This window comes from Thermoascus crustaceus (genome assembly GCF_041956765.1).
Source record: "Thermoascus crustaceus strain CBS 181.67 unplaced genomic scaffold VTN00scaffold_2, whole genome shotgun sequence".
Classification (NCBI taxonomy): Eukaryota; Fungi; Ascomycota; class Eurotiomycetes; order Eurotiales; family Thermoascaceae; genus Thermoascus; species Thermoascus crustaceus.
Window position 1 is genome coordinate 2,376,351 of NW_027192528.1, and position 14,896 is coordinate 2,391,246.

Consider the following 14,896-nt stretch of genomic DNA (forward strand, 5'->3'; position numbering starts at 1 on the left):
AAAAAATAATATATATATATATATATATATATATAGTCCCTCGTGATTGTATGGACCTCTACATCTGCCATCTATAAAAATCCCGATGTCATAATCTGTGGGCGTACATGCCGATGCAAGTGATATCAACAAGTCCATGTCTAATGTAGGGAACCATGTCAAGGTTCTTTAAGCGGGCGTTCCAGCTGCAAGAGGATTCTCCTCGAGATCACTCGCATGAAATTGTATGCACCGGGATCTCCCCAGGGGGTTGGAAGGCTACAAGTTAAAGAGACTCGTTACGAATCTACGCTTGTCTATCACACGTAGAATTTCAAATGGAATCTCGGTTGATATGAGCTATCAAAGTCATTAAGTTCCATGTCCGTTTGGTATGAAGAAGATAAAAAAAAAGACCAGTTGATCACATTTCCGCCGTTAGGTATTTGGAATCAGAAAAGGTTTCCATTGCCGATGCTCATCAACGCCCCCCCCATGACCGTCGTAATGCACATTTGAAGGAAACTGGAAGGATCAAACGCCGGCTTGGTGAAACTAGAGAAATGTTTGGACATCCGAGTGGAGATGAGATGAAAATGAACGCCCCAAGTATGTCTCCAGGGTTGCCCGAGTGTGCCTTGGGAGCATCCTCCGATTTAGGTTCCGAGGTCCATACGGCCAGAGGCAGCGTCGCCGAGGAGCTTGCCTTCCTTAGCGTCCGGCTTCTCCTCCGGCTCGTCTTCGAATTCGTCGTCTTCGCCTTCGCTGTCTTCGACATAACCCGCCTCGACACCGGCAGCCTTGAGGCGATCCTTCAGCTCCTCGCGCTTCTGGTCCTGCCAGCGGGCGAGCGCCGCGCAGGCGTGAACCTTGAAGCCGTAGATCTTAGGTTCGTAGCGACGGGTGCTCTTCTCTGGGATCAGAGCGGGGTAGACTTGGAAGAGGATGTTGTGGAAAGAAGTTCCAAAGTAGGCTCCGTCGATGGAGGCATGGCGAGAGGACTTCGGGTTGTAGATATCCTCACACTTGGGGCAGTATAGCTTGACCGTGTTGACATTGGGCAAATCGGACAGACCCATGGGGAGAAGCGGCTGCTGCTCGCACAGGACACGGGGACACTTGCCAAAGTCGCCCTTCTTGTACTTATCCAGCTATACAATATCGAAGATGCGTTAAACGTTGTCCCGAGGAGTCTAAGACATGTTTGGTAGCCCACTTACCATTTTCGCCAGACCCCTGGTGGTAACGATGTACCTAGCGTGGACCAAGCCGTAGAGGTGACGGGCCGATTTCTCAATCTGCTCGCGCAGCTCGTCGTCGGCGTCAAGGTCGAAGACGTCGGTCACAAGGTCCAGCGCATACTGATAGTACTGGACCTCGGTGTTCAGACCGGTCAGGTTGAAGCGGTCGGTCAGGTACTCCTCGTCGATCTCGCAGAAGTACTCGTTGCCACGAGAGGAGATGAACTGTACGCCATAAAGAGGTTTAGCAGGTTTCGAATCAATGAGCACAAGCGGAGTAAGCTTGCACATCCTCTGGAAGTAGTTCAAGGCTGGGGGATTCTTCGCCATGGTGCACGTCGACTCTTGTCTCGGCTTGCAGACAGAGGATGGAATTGAGAGAGGTGATGAAGAAGATCACCAAGCTCCTCACAGCAGACCATCCTCTTAAGCAGCTGTGAATGTCCACGCCGAGAGATCGCATCGTTGCACCAGCCCGCAGCACATGAACCAGAGGGGCCGCATCACAGGCAAGCCGCAGTCAAGCCGCAATAGACACGCGTAACAAAGAGGGACACTTACCCAGTCACGCCAGTAGCTGGTGTAGTCACTGTCAGTCTCGCTGTTGAAATCCTCCATCTTTGCTCAATGCCTCAGGATTTCAGTTCACAATGTTGCTTGACAGCTGGTCTGCGGCGGGAGCCCACAGACGAGGTGATGTGACCTGGAGTGACAAGCAAGGAACAAGATGACCAAGATGCACAGGCACCATCAACACACAGGACTCGTGGAGAGGGAGAACCTCTAGACTGATCTGGCGAAGTGGTGAAGACTGCTGCAAGGAACAGGAAGCGATAAATGGCTCGGCGGGTGATATCAACTGCGCGTGAAGATCGCCCTGTCATTTTGCGCTTAGCGCGGGGTAAGCGGTGAGGCCTGCACGTGCCATCAACGCCCTGTCCGGGACCCAGAAGCTAATCCTCCATGACGTACAGATATTTTGCTGTGGAAATTGCAGTTTTGTGGGTTTGTGGTTGTTTATATGGATATCGATACGATCCTGGACTCTACATCTGGAGACATGAAGATGATATATCGCCCAAAGGGACAAGATGTCATCTCAGACCAAGACCAGTCTGTGGCCTGCTATCGGGTGCCTACCTACGCAGGCTGTCCACGGATCAGAAAGCTTGGAGTCAAGGAACAAACCTTCCAGACATGATCGAACATCAGAAAGCATCATAAATTCCTTTTTAGGGCATCTATCGACGAAATCATATACCCAGACACTTCTTCCCCCGCAGATTCTCCCTGATCCTAACCCCTCGTTCCTCTCTCATGCAACTCGAACCGAAAATTCCACAGCCCATTTGCACCACCCAGCTCAAACTTCTCCCTTGGGTCACCCGTCTCCTTCCTATACGTTTCCCTACCGATATGCTGCACCGCGCTCGGGACCAAGGCCCACCGCTCGAGCCCCTCCCCATCAGCCCACTCTTCGATGGCACTATCGACCGCACGGGTCTGGGGCACAGTCTGTCCCAAGCCGTGGATCAGCCTGGGTACAATCTCCCGCGGGAATACGAGGCCCTGGGGGCAGCATGTGAATTGGTCCGTCGGGTGGACGCCGTACCGCATCGGTTGCACGCTGATGCGCCCGGCGAGGAAGTATAGGATGATGGCCGCGGGTACGCAAACTAGGCTGACTGCGGCGAGCAACGGGTTGCTCAAGGTATTTTGAAGGGAGGGGATCTTTCGTCGCAGGAAAAGTCCTCCCAGCGCAGGGACGGAGACTGCGACCAGACTCCAGAACAGATATCCGCGCCAGTCTTCCTTGTTCCAGCCCATGAAATTCTCCGTGTAGAACAGGCGGAGATATAACCAGTCTCTGCCACTGTTACCATTCTTCTTCTGACTCTGAATCTTCCCAAGCGCTTGCATCGTCCGGCCATACCACCCTTCCTGCGCCAGGACATCATCATCCAGTATAGCGATCCACTGCGCGTCGGTCAACTCGTAACACGACTTGAGCAAAAACCGATAGTCGAAGAGTCTCTTCTCCTCGGTCCTCCGTTCCCTCTCCAACCGTCTAACGGACGGCAATTTATATCCCACATTCTCGTACGTCAGCACATTGTCCACGACGACAGGCACCCAGGGCGCTTTGAAGAACGGGTGAATCTTGGGATCCGTATGCGCGAATAGCAGGTTCACGGAGACATTGGCCCTCTCGTCCGGTGTGAGATCCGCGAGGAGTGAGCCCAGCGAGACATCGACATATTGGCGGAAGGGACGCTTCACGGTGGCCATTCCGATGCACATTGTTTTCTCCACATCAGCCGCTTCCGCATCATCGTGCCCGTCGTCGGAGTCACCGAGATGAGGTACAGGTGCAGGTATAGACCCATTAGACGCAAGTCTGATGAACGACCTGGCCTGCTCGACCCTTTTCAGACTGTACAGAGGACGATAGCCTTCTTCCGGGTCGAAGAAGAAAGATCCGGGATCCCGGTAGAAGTGCCAGCGGCAGTATAGGATCGCGAACATATAGATGACGAGGTAGGAGACGAGAAACTTAATCTGTCCCCTTGAAAATGTAGACGGACAATTGTGGCAGAAGGAGCTGCGCCATCTCATCAGGCGCATGTTGACCAACGTCACATTCCTTCGTAACTCGTACATAAGAGTACTAATGAAAAAAGACCATCAAAAGAGAAAGAAGGAAAGAAAGAGAACAAAAAAGCATATTAAAACCCGCCGCAGGAGAACAGACACGGGAAAACTACTAATAATCCAGCCACCCAACATCAACGACATGCCTTTGTATCTGTGCAACCCAGTCAAGTACTACGCAAGCAAGCTAATACAAGCATCATGGCAGTGCTCCCTCTGGAGGGGGTTTTAATGTAACCGTGTCTGTAAGTACACACGCAGCATAGCACTAAGCGACCGGGCTTATCTTATGCATATCAGATTCGTCACATCGGCTTCTGAGTGGGAATAAAAAGAAAGAAAGCATCGCCATAGGCCCCTCCTTCCCACGTGCTAACCCCTCTCATCCAAGGCTCTCTTTCAGACAAGAAGGCCTACACTAGGTTGCCATATCTTTCGGCACCCCCTCCCCTGCTGCCTCCTGTCTTGGCGGATTGCCATTTTATACTCGTGTGATTTTGAAGCTATTGGAGGGTACCCAGGTGTCATGATAGGCCACGGACCCTAGCCAAAGCCAGCCCAGATTGCAATATAGCAAAAGCGGCAAGGTGGGTGGCTTGGACAGGGGAGAGGGGGTGCCGAAAGATATGGCAACCTACTGTATGTTGATCTACGCCCGGAGGGGGCGGTCGTAATTCAGCCCGCTCCGCCACTGCAGGACACACAAGCTTTGAAACGCAATGTTTGTCAAGGGTGCCCAATCAGATAAGGACACCCGGGGGGAACAGCGGACGGCCTCGTTTGGGGCCCGCGGGGATTCACATCCAACAGCGTAACTAGGTAGGTAACTAGCAAGGGTTGCTAAGGCCTCATGTCGTGTTCGTTATGGCGGCCTGGAGGGCCTCACTGCGGGTGGCCGCTGGGTGGTAGCCCGATCGAAAAAGAAAAGCAAGCCTTCCCTTGTCAGATAGCCCCATTGAAAAGGTGCCTACCTAATCGTACCCCAGGAAGTTTTAAATCCCGCCCTCCCCTGCGGTCCAGATTTGGATGATAACAGAGTTTCTACGGAACCACCGCACCTATCGCTATCGTATTGTGGGATGTGGCGGGTTCCTGACCGTGAAAAGACCTTTGTACAGTAACGCATAGCCCCGGATCGGATATATATATGCGGGGGTGCCGGGATCTACTAGATCAGATCATCAGCTACTTGATCTCTTCATTCCATCTATTTGTTAGGGCTACGGCGGGCAGTCAACACGATAGGTATGCAGCCAGAATCAGACCAAGTGGTATCGCTTTATGTTCGTTATTCTTTGCATATTACTCGAAAAGAAAACCTGCCGGTTTTCTCGCAAGATACTCTGTCTGATTCAGTCTCGTCTACTGTCATCTAAAACAGCTACTTCGTATATAAAAACTCGTGTATTCAAATCAATCTCGGCATAGTAGTGAAATAAGAAAGGACTGTAGCTATGCTGGAAAAGTGTTAATGAAGGTCCAACGAGGTCAATGTAACGGTGATGGATCTCGACAGCCGATGATATGGTCCCTTCTCGACGCTGTCATGGCCGATCGCCTCTTGAATAGAAAGGCTAATAATCCCGATAAGCACCTAGAGTCAAATCAATATTCACAAACGGACAAAGGAAATGCTAATAGCTGTTAGAGCCTGTGCATGTATGTCAATCGTCAAAATTCAACGGCGCTCCGCCCTATCACACTCGGCCAAGAACATGTAGATCCCTTCACTCCCCTCGTACATCGATGCTGTGTTGTAGTCTTCACTCCCGGAGAGCTCAGGGAAAAACGCACGATCACCGAGTTCACTAATCTCAATGCTGGAGTATCCTGAAGGGGATGATGTCCACGGGTTCTTCCCGAATAGCTCGACATCCTCGTAATCCAGTGCGGCAGGAGAACCCTTGGACTGACCCGGTGACGACTCTGTCTCGTTTTCCGAAGACATCATCCCACGCCAATCCAGCTCGTCCGGATTCTGGCGCTTCAGTGGGCTGTCCAAGGTAAAGTACTCTGCCTCCGGCGAGGGCGCCACGCTGGGTGCGAATGGGAAGAGAAGAGCGAGGTCAGTACCATTGCGGATCTCAAAGTCTTCGTCCTGGTATACCCGTCCTCTCTCTACTCCGACTTCGTCACACAGCCGCTCAACCGTGTCAGCGTCGCAGCCCGGGAATCGTACCCGGATCGTTGACTTTCCATGCAGAGAGATGGGAAGATCACCTAGTGTTGATAGGCGCTTCAGATCATTCAGCACGGCGGCGAAATCCTTCAAGGCACGGGCGAAGTCGACGGAGAGCAGGTCCATGAGCCCCTCCGAGTTGAGGGTCACGGAGTGAACACTGTTAACCGAGGCCGACTTCTTCTGCAGACCCTGCAGAGCTCCGAGGGCAGTGATGGTAGGAGCCAGCTGGAAGTCAACGTACGATCCAGGCGCGGTCTGCGAGAACGCTGTCATCCGGCGTTCGGCCTGGTCCCGGAGAGGAGTAACAGTCTTGAAGCGCTTCTCGCCCGTGCGAGAATTAATGCCATCGAAGCGGACCTTCTGGCCAGAGAGGAAGAATGCCCGCACGCCTGCAGAAACATTGTTGATAACCTGTGCAGGCGCAGCTGGACCGTTCGAGAAGTACCGAGCTCCGCCGATGCGTCCGGCGCCGATACAATAGCCTCCTGCGGTCCGGCCCAACGTACCACCTGTCAGATTCGGTCGAAGGGTCGACGCAAATGGTGCACGCGAGGTCAGACGATTGATAGCCGCACCCACGCGGGAACTCTGGAAGGCAGCACGGTCGACACGCGCCCCGGAGCGGACAGACGAAGCAAACGGACCAGTTGCGCGGGTAGAGAAGTAACGGCTTCGGGCCTGGCGGATGGCAGCGGCGCGATTGATGGGCTGTCTTGGTGTAATACGAGCGTATGCTGGCTGGAGTCGTAGCTGAAGCTGTTGCGTTGGCTCAGGTAACTTGGACCTGATGGCCTTACACGCCTTCTCGTAGGCAAACCTGAGGGAGCTGAGTCAGAGAGGAAATGACGGGTCCGGGGAAGGTCTCAGAGTACTTACCTTGCTGCTCGCCAAAACTTTGGCAGCAGCAGGTGCCCGCTGGATGGTGGCATGGCTGCTAATGTCACGATGAAGAACTGCTCGATGGAGAGTTGTTGAAGGAAGATGGAAGACCAGGATGACGGGGATGCCTTATGCGGAGGGGACCGGGGACCACGCAGCTGATGTGGCGGTGCAGCCTCCCCGTCTCTGCAGACGCCACACGCTCCTCCAGCGTCATGGCTGCAATCTATCCAAGAATGTAGGGATTTTCTTGCTTCTCAGTATTCATTGGTTGTGTTTCTCATGTCGAAGGTAGCTGTTGTGTTGAATATCCTTCCTACCCGGAGCTGCGCTCTGTGAGTTGTCCATCTAAAGAGTTGGGATATACCTATGCTTTCCCCTCTTCGAGTACGACCACGTCTGGAGCCCTACCAATTCTGGAGCTCTCCTGCGTTCCAAGTCTCTGGAGACCCGTTCCCTTATTAGCAACTACGATGATAATCCATTTGATAGTACAATTTTAATGAGAATACATCGCAACGTCGAAAAGAAAAAAGTCTATTGACGCTCGCTAAGTCTATGGCTTTTTTTGAATGTCAGAACATCAGCCCATAATGATTCAGACTCCGGGCGTTTCCGATCTACGGACGCTTCACCAGGGTATCAAAAATCTACTCGTCGTCGCCGAAGAAGACCTTGACGGGCAGCCAGCTGTCGTCGCAGACCTTGAAGCGGTCCTTGAGGTTGTCCAGCTGGTTGACCTCGTCGGCGGTCAGCTCCCAGCCATCAAGCTCGAAGTTCTTTTCAATACGGTCCTTGTTGACGGACTTGGGGATGACACTCCAGCCCTTCTGCAGACCCCACATGAGCAGCACCTGCTGAGGAGTCTTGCCCTTGTTCTCGGCGATCTTCAGAAGAGTAGGGTCCTTGTACAGCGGCGAGTTGGTGGAGCCCAGGCACGAGTAGCCAGTAGAGTGGATACCCTTCGAGTTGTTGTAGGCAACCAGCTTGGGAGACGGGTTGTTGGGGTGCAGCTCGATCTGGTTGACCGCAGGCACGATCTTGGTGCTCGGGTCGTTGAGGAGCTTCTCAAGGTTCTTGATGCCGAAGTTGGAAACACCAATGTTCCTCACCTTGCCGGTGGCCGGCAGCTTCTGCATCTCCTGCCTTTATGGGTGTTAGTCTGCGCCGTGATGGCGGGAGGCAAGGCGATAGGCGTACCAAGTCTTGATGAAGTCCCAGTCAGGGAGGTGCTTTTTCTTGTCGTTGGGGTCAGTCGAGCTGGGCCAGTGCACCAGGTAGAGGTCGACATAGTCGGTTCCCAGGGACTTCAAGGAGGAGTCAATGCCCTCCTGGACACGGTGGTGCCAGGTGTTGTCGAGCTTGGTGGTGATCCAGATCTCGCTGCGGGGAACACCAGAGTCTCTGATACCCTGGCCAACCTCCGCCTCGTTGCCGTAGGCAAGGGCACTGCGGATTTCGGTCAACAGACGCCGAGAACCACGAAATTGCGGGAACAAGGGCTGCGACTCACGTGTCGATGTGACGGTAACCCTTGAGCAGGGCGTTCTTCACGGCCTCACGGACCTCATTGGGCTTGGACTGCCAGGTACCCAGACCGACAGCGGGGATCTTGTCCCCAGTGTTCAGGGTGAAAGTCTTCCTGCAGACGGGTGGTTAGTATTCGTCTTCGCCTCCTCTTGACGACCTGACGGACGAGGACTCACTTGGTCCACTCGAGATTAGACATCTTGTAGGATTTCAACGACCGAAAGGCTGGTTCTGCAGGATCAGAGGTGAAAGGAGGTGTACAGGTTGCTGAGAGTAAGTTCGAGGAAGAAGCAGAGCTTGCGGCGCCTTCTATAAGAGAGTGAATTCTGCCAAAAGCGAGACTCCGCAATGCGGGGCAGGACAAATGACAATGAAAGCAACCAATGTGACGGAGGGGCTCTTGGACAGCTATCCACGACATCACGGCATCTCGTTCGACGACGCCTGCCCCTCCTGGTGGCCCTCGAGGGGCAGATGGTGGCCCTCCGAGTTTGATGCGTAACGACCCGCGGCCTGGTTAATATCGGGTAAAAAAGAGCACCGCTTTTCGTGCAGTTTCGGATGACAGTTGGCCGATCAGGGCCCGGCGAACCCGCCATGATTATTGATCGCTCTAGGGCACCGCTTGCCCGCCGGAGCTTTCTCGTAAGTTGTCGACATGTAGGATGATTTGTCGAACTCTGTCGGCGGGTTGAACTGCCCCTCAAGCCACTTACGGTCGTCCCCCGTTCGACTGCTGCTGCATCTGCAGGCCCACGGCCTGACGTCACCGCCTGGATTCTGCCGCCTGAGGCTTACCTCCTGTGCGCTCCATCGCAATCAATCCCGCCATCCACTGCGAGAACGCCAGCTTGCTTAGAAATCGGCTCCGAAAACACGCGTTTTCTCTGACCGGTAAGCGCACGCGCCTGAGACGGAGCCCTCCCTCAAACCCCAGCTCAGTCCCCCGCTGCAACAAGCGCAACGCCCCTGCGACCATGTCTTCGGGATTCGTGTCCGCAGGGACCACCGAGGAGCCGGCGGAGCGCGACGATGAGTGGCGCCGCGCCCAGGAAGAGCTCGAGGAGGAGCGGAGGCGGAAGGCGGAGATAGGCAAGCAGCAGGGCGGGAAGAGTCTCTATGAGGTCCTGCAGCAGAACAAGAGTGAGTGTGTCTGTCTTCAGTCTCCCTGGCTGCCCTGGTTCGGGATTGGATATCAGATTCTTTCTTCCCGACGGTGCATCGACCAGTGGAAACCTACAATGCGACGGCCAAGACTTTCGACTGACATGTCAGGGTGAAACCCTTGCGATCGAGCAGTGGCCAAGCAGGAGGCCTTTGAGGAGTCTATCCGGTTGAAGAATCAGTTCCGCGCCCTGGACGAGGACGAGGTCGAATTTCTCGATTCGCTTCTTGAGTCAACCCGTGCCAAGGAGGCCGCTCTTAAAAAGGAGACGGCTGAGCAACTCGAGGCCTTCCACCGCCAGCGTCAGGAAGCCGACAAGGCGCTGCTGGAGAGCGCGTCGGGAGAGAACCCTGCAGGTGCCTCGACTGTCGAGGAGGAGCAATGGACGATCTCGGCGCGGAAGAGGCGGCGGGATAAGAAGAAGGAATCGCTTCTCCCCGGGAAAAAGCGCAAGTCGTCTGCTGCTGAGGATGAGGCCGCATCGTCCCTAACGGAACGGAAGGCGAGCTCTGATGCGAAGGATGCGACGGAGAAGCCACCCGTTTCCATATCCCCCGCCCAACCGTCCCCGGCAAAAGCAAAGTCGCCGGAGAACCCTCCAGCAGCTGCTGCCGTGCCGGTAGAGACCAAACCCGTATCGGATGTGAAGTCTCCAGATACAAAGCCACCACCAGCAAAACCCACCTCCGTGGCTCTAGGACTGGCAGGCTACAGCTCCGACGAGGACTGATGTTCCGCTGTCGATGTGTATATCGGCTACTTACAAGCTTCCCACCTCCGCGGTTCTTTGTCGCAGTTGAGGTAAGCCATAGCTTGTTAAGTGGTGGCTGCTCTAGGGTAGTCATTAAGTCAAGGGATCCATGACCGTGCATACTAGCATAAAGGCATGGATATCGCGTTGGATATCCCTGATCTCCAACTGCAAACCCAATCTTATCACGTTCCAAGAGGAATCGATTATCTACTCCTCGAAACCCGAAGGGATGATCTGACTTCTCACCGATCAGAACTAAATGTATCAGTATCTGGTAGTGACGAGTTCGAATTAATTCACACTTTGAAGCGTATGTCGGTTGTGACAATAGAACGCTAGCTATAGGACAAACTAACAAGTAGTCCCGCTTATACTCCGTGGCATACGCAAATAGTCCAGAAATTTCATCAATTATCAGTCAACGGCATACTTAAAACATAAAACATGACTCATGCAACACCCCAGGTGTCGAATTGCGGTGAAGTCTCGCATCGATCATCTGGCGCAGCAGTAACACACCGCTTCGTTTGTAAAACGTCACGAAGAGACCAATAGTGTAGAGGTCCTTTTAATTAAATCTTAACCGAACTGGACATCTCTGACGGTACCATTTTCATCCACATGGACGTTGAGTCTTGACGTATTATCGAGTCAGCCGGTGCTGGTATCCAGGGCAGCGTAGTATAATCTATTACAAATGGGAAATAGACAGAATGGTCAGATAAACCTACCTCTCCGGTCTGTAGTCCCTGGTGACTGCGTCTCCAGGCTTGATAACGCGGTGAGACTGAGGGAGGTCTTTCCTTGCGAATGACTAAGGCAAATAAATCTCAGTTGCACATACTAGCCAGGGTACTATGCAATTGGATAGCTGCGGATCACAGGGTTGTATAAACAAAAGTGACTAAATAGAAGTAACATACGTTAACGTCTGTTGTGGATTCAGTGATCTTCTTGCCCATGAGCTTGTTGACCCATCCGTCCTTCTCGCCCATGCACGAGTTGATTCCTGGCACGACGAGCGGCATTGTGGTAAGATGGAGCAGGTGGATTGACAGTTTCCCTTCAAAGAATTTAGAAAGTATCGAAGGCTGTAGTCACGTTAAAGCCGTTTATCAAGTAAAGCAAAAGAAAAACTGGCAAATATCGAACTACCAAAGGTAGTACTTGATATATCTCGGAGGAAACCAGGCAGCATCATAAAGCATGGACGCAGGTCAATGACGTAGTTCGCAGGACGAGCTGTTCCGGGTTGGGTATCGTAGGGTTTAGGGCTCGGGCTCAGGTATTGCCCGAGGCTCCGACCTGACTTCTCCGTACTCGTGGAGTCTCAGCACCATCCAATTTCCTTTACATGCCACCGTCCGTTGCTAACATGTGCTGGACAAAAAAGGACTGACTAACCCCAGGAATATGCTTCTGTATGGTGTCAATTGACGTGATGCTAATCCTGAAGCTTTATTATCTCCAATCAAACTAAATCTATTGTTAGTTGTACAGCCTTGCATGCTACCACGCGGCCGCGCCAACAGAGCCCCGGCGGCCGGCCGCAGAGACACAGCCACGATATCTGTGCGGTGTACGACGCTCCAAAGACTCTAAATTTTATTTTTACGAGTTTGGGGTCCAAAAATGCACGCCCAGCCTGTGCCCAAATAGGGGTGCAGGACTGGAGAGATCTCCGAGTCTTGTTGAGTGGTAAGCCATCAAGCACTTGGCGCAGCTGGCTGCAGCCCCTTCGGACCGTCTACCTGCTGTTGTCTTCGGTCTTTTTATGTTGGCTTCATGTCAAGAGATGCTTAGCTTAGAAAACGTGCCGCTCTGTCTGTTGTTCATATGTCTTTTCTTCGACCTGCACAAGGCTCGATCTGGCATTTCTAGGTGCGCGCTCCTGTGGGCTTGACAAATGCCTCTTGCGATTGGTGTCAGGCCACCCAGTGCCCACAAGCAGAGCCTCACCGATCAGGAGCTTTTTGAAGCAATGTCTTTTCCTGATTGATTGAGTCCGGGCTTGTGGCAGTTTAGACGGTCTCTTTTCTAAGGTCCGGGGTCTTGGCCCTGAACCAGCTCCGAACTCTGACTTCCGTGACTCGCACGCTTATGTGTTCTCAGACTTTGCGTACTAACGCCTAGCACAACATGTAATGTGCTTCCTCGGCCTCAGGAGAGGCTGTGCCGTTTCTGGCCGGACGCTTCATTTCCTTCTGAAGTCAAATATATACCATGGCTTCCGCCTATGGAGCAGTTCTCGCTGTCTTACAATGCGGAAGATCACCTCTTTATCCTAGATCCGGGAAGCCACGTTGGACGTCTGCGATTGGGTAGACACCTGCCACTTTGAGGGTTTGAGATTCACTCTGTGACTTTTCCCCTCTTTGCTTGCTTCTCCACTGATGATCACCTTGGATGCCCGATGTTTTGACCCGCATCGTTGGAGCTACTGGCGTCTATCTTCTCGTCCTTAGTTTACTTTGTTTCCGACCAAATTTGCCGTCTCTGCTGCGATCCAGTTTCAGTTTTATTCCTCTATAATGCGGCAGATTTACCTCTTCTCCGTCTGGATATTGTCGGTCTGGGCATTGCCCAAGTCCCATCCGTCGCCGGCCTCCAGCATATTTCTTTCCGTTACACCTCCTCCGTTCCTTCGCTCGTTGGTGCATGATGAAAATGCAGCCAAGCAGCTACTTGCTTTCGCTTTGGATCAGCCTCACAGCCAGCAGGATGGTGTCCAAGAGTCTTGCGACTCCACTCGCCCCATATCACAACAAACTGGGATTGCTGAAAAGGATGGAGAAAGCGCGAAGAAGGGACGATGGGGTGTAGTGTTGGAAGGAAGGAGCATACGCAGGGAATCTGACAGGGGCGGTGACGACGACGACGATGATGATGACGGCGAGGAGCATGGTGGTTCTAAAACTAGGACTGCAAAAAGCGAGCCGACAAAGACGATGGATTCGGATACAGCCGAGAGTACCACGGAGGCTGAGACGAAAACAACTGATGAGTCCACAACGACCACGGATATGACTGCAGAACCAACGTCTAATACGGCGTCTGCAACGTCAACGGCTTCCGAGACTACCACAACTTCAGAACCCCAGAGCACTACCACAGCAGCTACCACGACTTCTCAGACATCAACGGCCTCTTCAACCGGCTCAACGGCCACGGCGACGGCGTCAGGTAATCCGAAGTCAGATGGGAAGCTCGACAAAAGCGCCATCGCTGGAGCTTCGGTTTTCTCAGGCCTTGCCCTGATAGCCATCCTTTTCCTTGGTATTTTGTACTTCAGAAAAGCTCGGGATGCTTGGAAACGCCGGAAGCAGGATGGCCTGAGTCGTGCCACCTCCAGATATTCCGCCGTTCCTCTAGTTGAAGAGGATGCCGCTACAAAGGCAGCTCTGGCACAGAATCGTGGCTCGCAAGTCTCAGATCGGCAGTCTTTGATGTTTAGCAGGAGCCGCTCGTCGTCTGTCACGTTTGCCATCGACGAGTCGCAAGGCCGTAACTCGATCACTAGAATTTATTACGGTAACGGCGCTACCTATGTTCCCCTTGAGCAAGTGGACACCTCATACCACGCGAGCCGCGAAGCAGCCGCTGCATCCTTAAGCGAGCGAGACGTGAACCCGCCTGTGTCTGTCGTCGTGTCACCTCCACCCAATGGCCCTGACTCTCCGGTGTCCGGGGTCAGTCCTCCTCCATCTACTGCAGCACCCGCAGGTGCCTACAATCGGGACAGCGCTCGGGTCTCAGACCACAGTCGCACGAACAGTACTGGTAGCGCTAATGGATCCAGCTCGGGAAGTCTTCCATTGCTTCCATCGATTTCTCGGTCAGTTTCACCCATACTTGACCTTTCCAGACGGTATGGCCAGCATTAATCGTCTTGTATGGCAATATGACCTTGGATAGTGCCTCTGCAGAAGACACTAAGGTCTCCTTTTGGACAATGCTGCCGAGCTGCTTAGTGACCCCGACGCGAGGGTCATCTACGAAGTATACTTCTTTGATTTGCGCAATTTGTTCTTGATTACGTTCCCACCTCTTGTTTTGGATTCACATACTTATACCCTGTTGACTTCTAAAAGAGCGTTTGGTTCTGGTCGCTGCATGGAGGCGGCAGATTTTCATTCACTTTTGTAACTTCATTGGAGAGGATCGAGGAGGAACTTGAAAAGATACCCATGAGAAAAGATTACGATTGCAAAGGATAGAGTCCTGAGACGACCCGTTGTACATACATACATACCATCGAGTAAGGCCATTAAATAAGCACTTTTATTGCTCTCTGTACATACACGTATAAAGAAGGCCTTGAAACTCTTAGATTTACGACCAAGATGAGACTAAGGGGTTGGTGGATTCGCTGGCTGATGTGGCTTAGCAACAGACGTGGACTGCGGGTCTCCGCGTGTACTGTGTATGTATATTTTTGGGACCTGAGGACCGTTAGACCTCAGGCGTGAAGAGGGGGGTCTAGCGTCTTGTATGCTGGGTTTCTGCCTACTGTA

The 14,896-nt window shown here is 52.9% G+C and overlaps 8 protein-coding genes across 8 annotated transcripts; 3 read left to right on the forward strand and 5 right to left on the reverse strand.

Moving 5' to 3' along the window:
- Positions 1–635: 635 nt before the first annotated feature.
- Positions 636–1,550, reverse strand: VTN00DRAFT_4390 (uncharacterized protein; the record flags this gene model as incomplete). The annotated part of the gene is made up of 2 exons (XM_069430812.1): positions 636–1,130; positions 1,200–1,550. 2 exons carry the CDS (start codon positions 1,548–1,550, stop codon positions 636–638), a joined length of 846 nt encoding a protein of 281 aa, XP_069289910.1.
- Positions 1,551–2,516: 966 nt separating this feature from the next.
- On the reverse strand, positions 2,517–3,845 carry VTN00DRAFT_4391 (uncharacterized protein; the record flags this gene model as incomplete). The annotated part of the gene is made up of 1 exon (XM_069430813.1): positions 2,517–3,845. The coding sequence occupies one exon, from the start codon at positions 3,843–3,845 to the stop codon at positions 2,517–2,519; it is 1,329 nt and encodes a 442-aa protein (XP_069289911.1).
- A 746-nt stretch (positions 3,846–4,591) lies between these two features.
- On the forward strand, positions 4,592–5,520 carry VTN00DRAFT_4392 (uncharacterized protein; the record flags this gene model as incomplete). The annotated part of the gene is made up of 2 exons (XM_069430814.1): positions 4,592–4,683; positions 5,301–5,520. The coding sequence occupies 2 exons, from the start codon at positions 4,592–4,594 to the stop codon at positions 5,518–5,520; spliced, it is 312 nt and encodes a 103-aa protein (XP_069289912.1).
- Positions 5,521–5,550: 30 nt separating this feature from the next.
- VTN00DRAFT_4393 (uncharacterized protein) lies at positions 5,551–6,983 on the reverse strand (the record flags this gene model as incomplete). The annotated part of the gene is made up of 2 exons (XM_069430815.1): positions 5,551–6,871; positions 6,931–6,983. The coding sequence occupies 2 exons, from the start codon at positions 6,981–6,983 to the stop codon at positions 5,551–5,553; spliced, it is 1,374 nt and encodes a 457-aa protein (XP_069289913.1).
- A 600-nt stretch (positions 6,984–7,583) lies between these two features.
- Positions 7,584–8,662, reverse strand: VTN00DRAFT_4394 (uncharacterized protein; the record flags this gene model as incomplete). The annotated part of the gene is made up of 4 exons (XM_069430816.1): positions 7,584–8,079; positions 8,134–8,382; positions 8,447–8,575; positions 8,640–8,662. 4 exons carry the CDS (start codon positions 8,660–8,662, stop codon positions 7,584–7,586), a joined length of 897 nt encoding a protein of 298 aa, XP_069289914.1.
- Positions 8,663–9,440: 778 nt separating this feature from the next.
- On the forward strand, positions 9,441–10,358 carry VTN00DRAFT_4395 (uncharacterized protein; the record flags this gene model as incomplete). The annotated part of the gene is made up of 2 exons (XM_069430817.1): positions 9,441–9,606; positions 9,763–10,358. 2 exons carry the CDS (start codon positions 9,441–9,443, stop codon positions 10,356–10,358), a joined length of 762 nt encoding a protein of 253 aa, XP_069289915.1.
- Positions 10,359–10,831: 473 nt separating this feature from the next.
- VTN00DRAFT_4396 (uncharacterized protein) lies at positions 10,832–11,410 on the reverse strand (the record flags this gene model as incomplete). The annotated part of the gene is made up of 4 exons (XM_069430818.1): positions 10,832–10,947; positions 10,991–11,016; positions 11,114–11,196; positions 11,306–11,410. 4 exons carry the CDS (start codon positions 11,408–11,410, stop codon positions 10,832–10,834), a joined length of 330 nt encoding a protein of 109 aa, XP_069289916.1.
- A 1,503-nt stretch (positions 11,411–12,913) lies between these two features.
- VTN00DRAFT_4397 (uncharacterized protein) lies at positions 12,914–14,266 on the forward strand (the record flags this gene model as incomplete). Its single annotated transcript, XM_069430819.1, has 1 exon — positions 12,914–14,266. The coding sequence occupies one exon, from the start codon at positions 12,914–12,916 to the stop codon at positions 14,264–14,266; it is 1,353 nt and encodes a 450-aa protein (XP_069289917.1).
- Positions 14,267–14,896: the final 630 nt, after the last annotated feature.